The sequence below is a fragment of the Acyrthosiphon pisum genome, chromosome A1 (assembly GCF_005508785.2).
Source record: "Acyrthosiphon pisum isolate AL4f chromosome A1, pea_aphid_22Mar2018_4r6ur, whole genome shotgun sequence".
Taxonomy (NCBI): domain Eukaryota; kingdom Metazoa; phylum Arthropoda; class Insecta; order Hemiptera; family Aphididae; genus Acyrthosiphon; species Acyrthosiphon pisum.
Window position 1 is genome coordinate 114609803 of NC_042494.1, and position 14150 is coordinate 114623952.

Consider the following 14150-nt stretch of genomic DNA (forward strand, 5'->3'; position numbering starts at 1 on the left):
AGGTTAATTCACTCTATTTTTTAAATTAACGGAGCTACACGTGTTCTGCTGAGCGTAAAATTTGGTATGTTACGTACTTGTAAGACGGAGACAACACAAGCGGGTATCACGCCCTCTTAAGCTTTACAGGAGTCATTTAAATGCTTACTTGAACTCTGAATAAACTTGGTGTTCCTAGTAGTAACGCATATGTGAAAATTCCAGCAATTCCATCAGCAATGATCAACGGTTTGTACCGAAAGTAATCTGTAACTAAGAATATTACAACAGCTAATACTAGACACGAGTAAGTTCCCACTGCATATATTTCTTCGTTGATCTGTGTCAAAATTACAATGTTAAATTACGGATTAATGCTTTTTAAGTATTTTTTTTTATTATATATTAAGTTTAGATTTCACGTGGTGGGTGAGGTGACAAGTAATTATCGTCAGGAACAATTAAATTCAGGAAAATATTTTGTCACGAATAGTTTTATGACGAGGATAAAATATATTATACCCGGCAAATAATTCGCAATAAAATCAATTTCGGGAAAGTATATTTTAGGAAAATATTTTGGAGCGAAATTATTCTCAGGTATTGTAAATTTATGAAAATATGAATGAAGATAATAATATCTGGGAAAATAATACACAAGCATTCAAAATCAGGAAAATGATTTCACCGGAAAAATTACGTAAAAAGTATAAATTACGTTATTCCTATTTTATTTCAACAATCGATATCTAAAATATTATTATTTATTACTATATAATATAAGGCAGGTTAGTGGTTACCTTATACATCAATACATGCACAGTAATTAATCTCTATTACAGTCGTACATAAGTGTGTCTACGGTGGGTGCCTAGGGCCCTAGGGTGCCTGGGCTGCCCCTGACATTTTTGAAAGACGCCGGTCAACCAAGTTTTAAATCTAGTGGTTTACAGCTTTTATTTAGAAAAATATGTCGTGCATTGTTTATTTTGTTCTAATAATATTATATTGCATTGTCGAATTGATTTATGATTCTATCACAAATCCCGGTAATAATATTATGCGGGTAACTGCCAACTGGTACAATTGTTATAAGTTATAACTTATAACTTATAATGATATACGTATTGTTTTATAATATAAATATAATGTGTTGTTCAATATTCTTCTTATTATTAAACATATTAGGTACCTCTATATACATACTATTTATAGACATTTGTTATAGATAACTTGAATATATAGACTTTTTTAAACTATATAAATGTTAAATTGGTGGGACTACCCCCCCCCCCCCCCCCAATTATAAGGGGCCAGGGGGTAATGGGTGTGGGTGTTTTTTCGGTTAGGTTAGGTGGCGCCGGTCATTAGTTAGGCTGCCCCTGTGGATGAAGTCTAGTCACGCCTATGCAGTCGTATTATTTAAATTTTTACTCATACAAGTATAAAACATAGTACCTACTTACTACTTTTATATTTATTTGACTTAAAAACTCGAAATATTTAGGATAAGACCTTTAAAATAATAATTTTGATGATTAAAAATACAATTCAAAGTAAATACCTGGTTTGATGTGAAATTCATACTTTTGAGGTATGACGTGAAAAATGGCTCAATTGGTCGTATTTCTCTAACCATAGTAAATACACAAACAAGTAAGGACACAGTTTTCCAATTTTCCCAAGTTGCCATGATTTCAAAATTGTTTAAAAAAATATTTTAGATAAAACCGTTGGGTATAATATGCAATTAAAAGAAAAAGACCATTTATTTAATGTTGGTATCAATTAAAGAATGTTGAATTTGGTAATTGTTTAAACATAATTTGAACTTATGTGTAATACAGTAGATTTCCAACTAATGCAAACGATAATGCACGACAAATATAATATGTTTATTTTATATTGTCCATACGCGCGCGCGCACGCACTCACACTCACACCATAATATGAACGTGAATCGCCTTGAGAAACTTAAGACATATTTTGTTGTATACGTAGGTAATAGTTAAATTAGCACGTAATAAATAATATATATAAAAATAATATTAATATCGTCTAAAAATGTAAAAATGTATTTATTTATTTTAAATATTAATATTTTAACATATAATCTTCAGAAAAACTAATTAATAATACACGTTCAAGTTATAAACAGTCGTTTATTAAATAGTTATCACTCAAAACAAGAAGATTTTCGAGAGTTTCTTTATAATCCATTACATCAATATCATAGTTAAACATGTGACTCAATTTTGAACCCTTTACTTTACTAGAATCATTCTTCAAAGCTATAAACATATCTCTCATTGAATTACTGTTATGTAAACCACTAATAGCTGCACATTTTGCGACCACTAATTTGAAAATTAATAAAATACAAAATATTAATATTGACAATGTTAGTTGTTATTATGATATACACAAAATCAATAGTTACCAGAAGTAGATGATCTAGATGATGATTCTACAAATCCATGCTGGTTAATAGATTGAGAAAATATGTTAGGAAACGGGGCTATAGTTTCTAAAGAAGAATCAAATGAATGAACTTCTGTCATTCGCACGTGATCACAAAAAGATAGAAATAATTTGAGTAAATCGCTAGGTGATGTACAATGATGAGATGGATTTTTTGAATCTCTAATGAGATTACTGAAATTAAAAAAAAATATAGATATAATAATAGCAATTACTTGCTAAGCATATTATTAAACAATTTGATATACAGAACTTGCTAATCAATAAATACTAACTTCGAGTACAGCATGTTTTCTGTTATGCCTCTTAAAACAATTGTTTGGGCCACCGACATTTCTGTAGTACACTGAGGTGAAATGGGTTTCCATAGGGGTAATGTCGAATTCTGTAAGTAATCAAGTAAATTTGACTTTGATTCAAACCCAAGAGGTAGTTGTATTGACGCTGATACAGCCTTTCGTCCTAAAGGGGTCAACCTGGTACACATAGTTTGCATACTATCGTTGCCAAAACGACTTCTATAGCCCAAAGTAAATGTGTCTATAGCTGATGCTAAAATAGCACTGGAATGATAATCTAAATTGTTCTAAAATGTAAATTGAAAATAAATAAAAGCATTATAAGATAAATCATTAAGATGTGTTAAAGTATTAGACACTTTACTTTGTAAGATAAGTAATCCAAATTAAGATGACTTTGGCTCTTTATCCATCCCCCAGATGATGTAGTCAATGGCACAAACATAGTTGAATGTTCGAATAGTGAAGAAAATAATAATGAGGTGTTAACTGCTTGTAACTCAGAATTTTCATCTTCAAGAATGTAATTATCTGACAGTACAGGCATAGCAATAATAGTTTTGTTAGAGTACTCGTCTTTTAAGTATTCTAACGCCTTACAAGCTAAACCACCAAAACCATTTAATGAATCCATTGAAATATGGAATCCCTAATTAATAAGTATAAAAATAAAGCTATAATATTATTTAAAAAAAATATAATACGAGCAGAACAATTTTCAATTTTTGAAATTAAAACACAACATTGGAAATCATTATAAGCCACTATTGCACTGTTGCTATAAATGTCTAAATAATTAATGCTACAGTGTTCTACTTTTCAAAATTAATTGTAAGACATTGCCCAAAGCCCATAATTAATGTACCTGTAAATAATCACATTCTTCTGCATATAATCTTAAATTATCAGTCCAAGTTTCTTTCATTATATATGAATCCCATAATCCAAGTCCTTGAGCAAAGTTATTAAACACATTACTTGAATCATTGTGTTTATACTCATCAATTGATGTGATAGTTCTTGGATGAAAACGTGCTTTTAAAAAATCTGACCAAATTTTAACATCGTTATCTAAATTGTATACTTTCTCAGCTATATTTATTTTCTCACTATCATCATCTGAAATATAGAATACAAAATATTTTTTATTTTATTTTGCACATAAATTGAGACATCCCAATCTCATTCAATAAAATAACAAAACAAAAAAAAAATCTACCTAATGTCCTAATGTAGAAATACCAATATTCTACTAAAAATAACTATCATAAATATAAGTTAAAACTTACCTATAAGTAGTTCTTGTTTGACCAAGTCTGAAAAAAATTCATTGCTAGGAATTTTTTCTTCTTGAATAGTTTGAATTTTAGTTGAAGAATTCAATATTTCTTCATCTAAATTGCTACAATTGAGATCATATAAGCCTCTATGTACATCTGGCAATTGGTAAAAACCGTTCTTAAGATCAACACACAGCATACGAGGAGTATAGGTTACCTCACCCTGTTTTACAATTTTAATTAATAATCATTATCATAAATTTAAGTAATATTTATGACAATAATTTTTCTCAAATGTCTAATATTTAATAAATAATAGGTATCAATTTTATTTAATAATAATGTAATAAAATATTTTAGTTGCTAAGTACAATTTTGGGTTATTCAGTAACTTCAAATTACTTTTTAGTAATATATTATATAATAATAGATAATATATTAAATATACTCTAGTACATTATTAAAATAAAATATATTTATTCATTAATATTATAAACAAAGCTTAGTCTTATTACATAATACTATGTTACACAAAGTTGATATTGTGCATTTCTGATATAAAATATAGGTTTAACCGAGTATAAATTAACTAAATATATTTACCTCAATTTTTTTTTTATTCTATTGATGTAAAAATGATTAACTTTGGTTTTCCAAGAGTCTATTAAATAATATAATTTAATTCATTAATGGTATGAAATTGAATCATAACCTTTAACAATAACCTTTCATAAATCGATAATTAATATTTTAACTAAATAACATGACGTCTCATTTAATCTATCATATAGTTGTAGTTATTATTTTTATTTCTAAGTTTATTCAATTAAAATCAATTAAGTATTTAGCTAGTTTTTTCTAAAAATCTTTATTTATTTTCTAATTTTTAAATTAATAGAAATACAATATAATATATATATGCAGTCCTGTAAAGTATTCAAATACTTTTTTAAGTATTGAATAACTTTTTAAATACTTTCAGCATGAAGTATTTTGAATGGTATTTTAAATACTTTTTTTTGTATTAAATACTTTGGTTTTTTATTTCAAACATTTTATTTTTATTCGAAATAATTGGTTGGAAAAATATTTTTGTCAACTACAATAATAGAATAATAGTTTTATTTAATATTCTGTATTTCTGTGTTAGCCGAAGCCCAAAGGTTTGTGAAAACCAGATTTCTAAAAAAATTTATTGAATATTGAATAACAATATTCACTTTAAAACTATGAGATAACTATTAGATTACCTACTACCTATGTGTTTATATTACGATAATTAGAAACCCACTTTAAAAACCAAAAGTATTTGAGTAGTATTTGAAATACTTTACAATTAAAGTATTCTTTACAGGACTGTATATATATATATATATATATAATACATAGTAGTCGATTTTCAAATATATAGTTATATAGGTACTAGGTAGCTGTTAAAATAAAATAAATAATAATATAAGTCGTATCATTAGAATATTTGGCGACCAACTGATTGCTTCATTAGTTTATAACTTATATTGATATTGCTTTTCTGGGAGCATGATTAAAGATGATACATAATTGAGGATTATTGATTTTAATTTTTTATTCAGAACTCAGAATTTTTCCACGTATAGATGACAATATAAAAATTAAAATTGACAGTATACATCTGTAATTGATAATCATACAACTTATGTTAGAAGTTTAGAACCGTAAATGTATTATACTATATAGTTACTAAGAAAACATTTTTATCATAATTATTTATTAACTATTACTTTAAAAAATTACGGTTCCGACTTCAAAGAAATTACTCTGAGATCCAATAAGTATAATAATTATTACAATTGTGTACACTAATCATAATATTTGATTTTGTTAGTATACTTATTATATATTACTTTATCTACCTTTCTTATAGTACTAACTTTGAAGAAAATTTTATAAAAAATATTAGGACAAATTGTTTTATATTTAGGTACCCACCTTCAAATTTACACCTTCCCTATACAAGACATCATGACATATTTCCAATGGCTTATTATTTTCTTCATAAGTAAAACTTGCTTCCTATAAAATAGATCATTTTAATATTTAATAATTTAATAATTTAATTTAACTAATAATAATATATAAGTACAGATAAAAGAAACCTGTAAATTCCAGAAGTGCGTGCCAATAAAATTAGAATAATGACCAAACTGCAATGTTATGATTTCACGAGTTGAATTCATTTTTTAAAGATGAATAAATAAAATTGCTTAATATTTTGATTATTCAATTTAAAATATAATATATTTGTAGTACTCTAGTTATTAATTTGTTTTGCCACAGTACCGACTTGAACTATTGTACAAGAATTGCTTGAGATTCAAAATTTCAAAAAATAAGATTTCTATTTTATCTTTGTCATATATCAGCGTGAGAGCATCATTAGAGATAATAATTACATATATAATAATATTATGATCTAAGTTGTTGTGGTCAGTCTGCACATGGCGCTTATCAAATACCAATCAGTACTTTTAGTTATTATCACCACAAGCTTAGAAAATAAGTACGAACTCGGCGTTTACGTAATAAGTTGCGCCATCTATTGGTATAAATAATAACGAATATAGACTATGCCATAATATTATAACGTAAGTACACCTATAATTTAGTTTATTTTGTCATGAGAGCCGCTAACGCACTTACAGAACTGTAAGTCGTTACAGAACGTTTATGCAACCCGGCCCAAGGGAGTAGGGAGTAGGGACATCGTGCTAAAGGGCATAACCGCACAGGCAATAGTCGCATCTACCTACTACCTACATCGTGGGTTTTTGAGTTTTTGACACTACAATAGGTATCTACAGTATTCTTTGGTACCATAACAGTGTTTGGAAATAACGTCGTTTATGAATTCTCGTTCATATTTAGTGAACGAGACGTGAACTTCACTCGTCTTTTTCAAATAGAACGCGTGAAAGTGAATGACGTTTATATATTTAATGAATTAGAACGATTTTTAAGACGTTCAAATGTATTTATTATTTAATAAATATTGATTGATAATACTATTATGATATTATAGGTATAATATATTCAGTCCTGTAAAGAATACTCTAAAAAGTACTTGAGTAAATACTCAAATACATTTTGTTTTAAGTATTTAAGATACTACTCAAATACTACTCAAATACTTTGAAAAAGTATTAGGAATACTTTTCAAATACTTTTGGTTTTTAAAGTGGATTTCTAATTATCGTAATATAAACACATAGGTAGTAGGTAATCTAATAGTTATCTAATAATTTTAAAGAGAATATTGTTACCTATTCAAAATTCAATAACTTTATTTAGAAATCTGGTTTTTACAAACCTTTGGGCTTCGGCTAAAACAGAAATACAGAATATTAAATAAAACTATTATTCTATTATTGTAGTTGACAAAAATATTTTTCCAACCAATTATTTCGAATAAAAATAAAATGTTCGAAATAAAAAACCAAAGTATTCAATACCAAAAAGTATTTAATACAAAAAAAAGTATTTAAAATACCATTCAAAATACTTCATGCTGAAAGTATTTAAAAAGCTATTCAATACTTAAAAAAGTATTTGAATACTCTTACTCAAATACTTTTACTTAAATACTTTACAGGACTGAATATATTACGAATTATAAAAATAAAATACATGAAATTCCAGTGTGCGGCCTTGACATAAAATAACAATAATATTATGAATTCCACGATTTTGTATTCGTATTTAAACAATACATACAAATAAAATAAATGAAATTAAATGAACGATTGCATTCATATTTTCAAATAACGTGAACGTGAACGTGTTCATTTGAAAATATATGAATTTGAACGTGAACGAGTTCTTTTTTTAAGGGCTGAACGTGAACGTGAACGAATTTATTTTTTTACTAAAAGTTCCGAACACTGTACCATAGCAAAGATTAAACATACATACACATGTATGTTTAATATATGACCATAGCTACTGTTCTACCGTCTGTCCATCTACCATAATATTATTATGTCCATATTGATATTTTCCCTCCAGTGGCACAACTTGATAATAAGGGGCACATGTGAAACTTTCTAGACCGGGGCCCTTACCTGCTAGCTAGAATTAAACACAGTACAGCACTTGGTATAAAAAATGGCCAGTGGTTTAGGAGGTTATACAGACAAACATTTATTTATTTATATATATAGACAAAGATTGTTATTATTTTCGGCCAACCGGTACCCAATTCATTTTACCAAAGAAAATTATGATACATTAGAACCTTCCCCGTGACTCATCGTGCGATTCATGGTGCGTCTGCCGACTTGATGGCAATGCAACGAGTTTTCGATGAGCTATAAGAAATGGCCGGACCTGGAAAATCGTGTTGTCAAGTCGTGGCGATGTCAGTTCGGCGACGATTGACGAGACGATCAGTTCAATGTTAAACATCGCGGTGCAGACCGCGGCTTCTGCGGCCTGCGGGTGATGAATTGGGTTGTTGTTTGCCGCCTGTATCGATCGATTCACCGTCTGTGGACGAGTGACGACGCGATGCAAATGGTTTCGGCCGAGCCGTTAAATGGCACGATTGATATGGTCGTGCCAAATTATGCCAGTCCAATGTTTCGTTATTACATTTCGTTGGTTAACACGGTTATAATGACGCCCGTTGCCACCGAAGTCAAGATCAAAGCGCCGCCCGTATCGTCTCTGTTGCAGGTTTGTCCAGCCGAAATGGACGTGCAACAGTCAAGCGCTCAAGCTGCAATTTCCCGGATCCGCCGAGACGCCGTTCTAGTTTAATGCTGAAAATCGCAGTGCGGTTTACTTTGGCTGACATCGAGTATACGTTCCAGCGCGTACTTCGTTCGAGATGTCTGAGTTTGAAAATAGCCAAATAAAACCTCAAATGCATTCAGCAGTACACGTGAGTTTGTTGCAGGAGCCTGTAACACGTCGGTGTGATGGGAATATGGGATTGACCCGGTAACCACCGCGGTTAAACCCAAGCGCCGCTCAAGGTGGAATCGGACAAAGCGATTAGTCCGACACTTTTTCTGTTATGCTTGTCGCTTGATATAGGTATCAATCCGAAATAAAAAATGGACCCGGCTTAATTTGTTTCGCTTTTGATGTTTGGAGTTTTTTTGGGAATATCTTATTAGATAAATTGTTCTTACAGAAATAGGTGCTAGATTTACTGTGCCTAAGGGCAGACAAGTCCGGCTCTGGGTACCTACTTACTGTAGCTGATATGTCTTTGTCTTTCAAATCAGCTATATCGTTTTTTAACTTGTATGACTCGGAGTTACCTACCTTTCGGTTAAATATGATTCTAAAAGTGCACACCTATATAATAATTATTTTGTATACTATAATAGTATTACTTTGTATACGACTTATGAAGCTCATCGTAAATTTGTGATAGTAGTTTAGTTGTTGCTTAAATTGTTTTGGAATGATAATCTATAATAAATGGTTCTGAAATGTGAATATTTGCGAATAAATCTAACCTTTATAAAATATTTAAGTGTGTATTGAATTAATGATGTAGGTATAATGTATTATCGTAGTAGGTACTATATACTACCCTATACAGATATACAGTATACCTATAGCACAATTAAGGTGTCTGGTCACATGGAAAATAATAATAAAAATATAACATTAAACCGCATAATATCAGAATCTAAAACTAAAAACCGTATACGTCAGCGTCTTCTGGGAATGAATTAATAATAAGGAAGTACAGTGGAAAGTTCATCAAACTATTGCTCACGCGTGGAAAAGTTTAAAACGATTGTGACAGATGGCGCTGTCGTTATCGTCAGGATTTGTTGACCGTAAGTATCTCAACAAAAACACTACGTGTAAAAAACCTCGCTAAGTGAAAAAAACTCAAGTTAGAAAAGTAGTGTCGGTTGTGATATCAAAAAGAGGCCAAGTATTTCCTTAAATTCATTAGTATAGAAATTGTTCGTATTTGATGAAGTGCGATGATTTAATACAAATAAATTAACTCAGCTTGGCGGCTACTAATATATAGGTACCTACAGCTAAAACTAAACATATAATGCTGACCCATTTTATATTTGTATAATATTACTATAACACTATTTAAGTATACATACTATAAGTAGCCGCCAAGCTAAATACATTTATTTGTATTAAATTATCGCACTTCATCAAAAACAAACAATTTCTATTGTTGGTACTAAATGAATTTAAGAAATTACTTAGGCTTTTATGATAATATTATATATCACAACTTTTCTAGCTTCAGTTTTTTTCCCAGTGAGATTTTTTACACATAATGTTTATGTTGAGATATCACTAATTTTTTTAATTATAATTTTGGATATAAGGAGTTACTAGTTATCCTATTTTTTTAAAAATTGGTTGAAAAGACTAGGTAGTACATAAATATCAATAACAGGTATACATATGAACAACTTTATTAAATAAGACATAAAGTGGACTGCTCACCATGTGAGTTGCCAATTGGACACCGTTTATAATTAAATAAGTATAATAAATATATAGCTATGAATATTTATATTAATATTATTTATAATATTATAAGAAGGTAATATGATTATGAATTATATTATTATTATAATTATATAGTATTCATAATCAATGGTATATTAATACGGCGATCGGGCGATAAAATAAATAAACAAAATATGTATAGCGACGCACGGATATCAAAGCAGAACTTTAATACTGTGGCGACGAAGATAAAACAATAAATTCATAGATGTACCCAACGAATCGGCCGGCGTTACCCCCACTACCAAACATTGTTTAATTGGCAATTATTTCAACCACGGACTAACATATAATAATATGTATATTATATAATATCTTAGTCCGTGATTTCAACCTAACCGACGCGCCACGGAAATATGCATACTGCATAGGCATAGGCCGAAATCATGAACTAAGATATAAGTTTATTTTAGTTCATGGCCGAAATCATAGTCCGGTTGGAAGGGGAAATATGGGCGGCGCGTACATACAACATAAACATTGTTGAATTGTTGAAAAAAATAGCGTTTCGATTAATAACAACAATGCTAATACTTTTGCATATTACTCAGGCTTTAATTGACTTGAAATTTACAAAAAGTATCATTCTACATAGCATACTGAATACTGATCAACCAGTGTAAATTGCAAGCCAATAAGTTCATTTAGGCTACAGAGAGGTCGGACCATTTTTCGTAAAATTACACAGGTTAGACCAAACGAGTTGGTCATCTCGTGTAATATACTACCGTCGTGTTACGAGCTCTTTTTTTACTTAGCTCTGCGACGTGACTGCAGTGCTGGATATAGACTAAATATTTGACAACGCAAATCGGTGTGCAATATCGTACTGTTTATTATGATTCCGATTGATGAGTTTGGTGTCCGTGTTGTTTATACCGGATTAGATGGAAATTCGGGATATAAAACAGTTTATACCCCTTAAATTTGAATTACTTATAAGTGATATGTAATATGTAATATGTGATATTTGTGATAATGCTTATTGAAGGTAAATAACAAAAATTAGGTAGGTAGGTACTAAAGGTACGTACTCAACCATATCGTTACAGTATGATAGTAAAAAAATCGAACCGGTGTTCCTATCATTTTAGATTCTGAGTGTGTTTTTTTTTTTTTGTGTAAGTACACGATAAGTAGTTGAAATAACGATTCGATTTTCAACTTAAGTAACTTTTCTAGTGAAAAAGAGAATTTAGCTGGTGCATTATTTCGAGAGTTCAAAATAAAACATTTTCAGTAGTTTTCAAAAGCGTTGGAAAAACAAAAAAAAAAAATTAAGGAGAAACGGGGTTTTTACGTAAACCAGTTTCTACTTCAGACAAAGATTTTGTTTTTATGGTGTAAAACAACAACAACAACAACAAAAAAAAATAAGCGTAGATACATAATTTTATTAAAAATTATTATGTAGTTAAAAAATGATAAAATGCAGTTAATTTCTATAGCTAATGACTGGACATTTAAAACAATGTTTCATAGAAATATTAAGTATAATTCATACTGTAACCAAAATAAATCTAAAAAAGGTGGGTAAGTGGATGTCGCTCTACTGTACAGTAGGTTACAAGTGGGTCACTGTATAATGGATAGTATTAAATTTGAATTCAATGATATAATATCACTGTATAAGAAAAACGATTCTGAGCGGAGACGGTATGTCAGTCTAGGTATAAGGTATCTTATATACTTATCTATGGTATTAAAAAAAAAATTGACCAATAATAAGTATCTATAATAAATTCCAAATTAATCATATTTATTCATATCACAATATCCATTAGGTACTTATAACGCGTTATACATCAACAACAAAATCGTGGTACTATCATAGATATATAATAGTATATACTTTAGAAGTTTCAATAATATACAATCACAACAAAATAACTAAAATAGTTATTCCAGGTTTTTTAATGTGTGATTTCGTTCAAATTTGAGCTTAAAATGACTATAAAAATAAATTGTGCTTATGTATTTTTTAGATTTTTTGGTAACAGAATTAACTACTTAGGTGGAATCTTGTTTTACATTTTTAATCCTTAGATATAAAAATTGAACATTTTATAAATTTTTAACTACAAAATAATTATTCAATTTTAAATTTGATAAATTTTGTCAACATTTTAACTTCAAATGCTTATAAAAAAAAATTGTGCCTATGTATTTTTAATATTTTTCAACTGCTATTGTAACAATGTATCAGGAGCCTTGTATTAATTTTTACACTTTTTGGCCCAATAAATAAAACTTTATTGATATTTATAGAAAAAAAAACTAAAAAAATTTAAAACTTACAATGTCCGTAAACAGCTCAAAAAGAGTCAAATTATTCAGTGAAATTTTCAAGTTTCTACAGTCATTCGTTTTTTAATTACAACAAAATAAGAATATCGTTACGTAAGAAATCGAGTGAATATCAAATGTTGTAAAAATATGAATTTTAAACGCTCATAAAAATTTAATTTGAGTTTTCTTATAGACATTTTTTTTTTTTTGATAAAGGTAGATTATCCTATAAGGAATCTTGTATTACATTTTAAAATCTTAGTTCTAAAAAGAAAAATTTTTACGAATTATAAACTCAACATAATTAGGTAATTTTCGTGATTTTTCCATATTTTGTCAATTTTTGAACTTTAAATGCTAATAAAAAAAAACTGTGGCTAAGGATTTTTAATATTTTTCAAATGTCATTGTAACAATATAGTAGGAGCCTTGTATTAAATTTTCAAGTATTTTTACTCAACAAATAAAGTTTTATTAACATTCATAGAAAAAAAACTAATTAAATTGGAAACTGAAATTGTCCGTAAACAGCTCAAAACAAATCAAAATATTTTGAAAAATGTATCATGTATAGAAAATGGAACTATAAACAATCAGTGAAAATTTCATGTATCTACAGTCATTCGTTTTAAAGTTACACCAAAAACTAAAATCAAATTTTCTCGAAAACAGATTTTGCGTAAAAATTCCCGTTTTCCCTTAATTTTTCTTTTGTTTTTCACGGTGCTTTTGAAGACTATTGGAAATTTCAAATTTTGATCTCCCGAATTCACCAACTAGATTTCCCATCAAATGAGATACTGTTGAAGAAAATCGAAGCAGTTTTACTGCCCCAAACCGTGATGACAGACACAAAAATAAAAAAATAAAAAAAACACACATCATTGTAAAATCAATACATTCATCGTTCCACTCAGAATCTAAAAATGTATCTAGATAAACGTTTAGATACCTTGTAACTATTTATTTAGATAAGATAAAAAATGAACAAATAATTATCTAGATACATTTATCTAGATAAGTCCGAACACTATCTATTAACAGATAATAATTTTATTGTATTTTTCCTTTTTTTATCTTTTATAAAATGTATCTAATAAAACTTTTAAAAATACTTTCTAATAATTATTAAATTTTAATCAATGTTTATTTTGAAGATTCGGTTAGCTTTTTTTTTTTAATTTAATGAATCTTTAATAATTGATTTTTAATTTTAGATTCTGAGCGGAGCGATGAATGTATGAATTTTACAATGATGTGTGTTTTTTTTGTGTCTGTC

At 28.7% G+C, this 14150-nt stretch overlaps 2 protein-coding genes across 4 annotated transcripts in view; both read right to left on the bottom strand.

Moving 5' to 3' along the window:
* The window catches only part of LOC100568508 (thiamine transporter 1), a 2623-nt gene extending 604 nt beyond the window's left edge, over nucleotides 1-2019 (bottom strand). The window contains exons 1-2 of one of the 2 annotated variants that reach the window (XM_016806706.2): nucleotides 1544-2019; nucleotides 149-319 (exon numbers count right to left, since the gene is read on the bottom strand). In XM_016806706.2, the coding sequence (XP_016662195.1) occupies nucleotides 149-319; nucleotides 1544-1672 (300 nt within the window). In that variant the 5' untranslated portion in view covers nucleotides 1673-2019. The remainder of the gene's footprint in view (nucleotides 1-148; nucleotides 320-1543) is intronic. The other variant, XM_003246352.4, reaches the window with a different exon arrangement.
* Nucleotides 2020-2121: 102 nt separating this feature from the next.
* On the bottom strand, nucleotides 2122-6477 carry LOC100160213 (protein misato). 2 transcript variants are annotated; one of them, XM_001945826.5, is made up of 8 exons: nucleotides 6175-6477; nucleotides 6008-6091; nucleotides 4049-4262; nucleotides 3625-3878; nucleotides 3124-3408; nucleotides 2736-3046; nucleotides 2420-2634; nucleotides 2122-2336 (listed from the first exon to the last, which is right to left on the bottom strand). In XM_001945826.5, exons 1-8 carry the CDS (start codon nucleotides 6253-6255, stop codon nucleotides 2128-2130), a joined length of 1653 nt encoding a protein of 550 aa, XP_001945861.2. In that variant the 5' UTR covers nucleotides 6256-6477; the 3' UTR covers nucleotides 2122-2127. The 2 variants fall into 2 exon arrangements, with proteins under 2 accessions (XP_001945861.2, XP_016662202.1); XM_016806713.2 differs by having other exon boundaries at nucleotides 6162-6476.
* Nucleotides 6478-14150: the final 7673 nt, after the last annotated feature.

Excerpts from the sequence above, each read along its gene's own strand:
- LOC100160213 (XM_001945826.5), bottom strand. The coding sequence starts at position 6,255 with ATGAATTCAACTCGTGAAATCATAACATTGCAGTTTGGTCATTATTCT. Across the intron at positions 3,879-4,048 it reads CAAACAAGAACTACTTATAG|ATGATGATAGTGAGAAAATA; the intron begins GTAAGTTTTAAC and ends TCTATATTTCAG. Across the intron at positions 3,409-3,624 it reads AAGAATGTGATTATTTACAG|GGATTCCATATTTCAATGGA; the intron begins GTACATTAATTA and ends CTTATTAATTAG.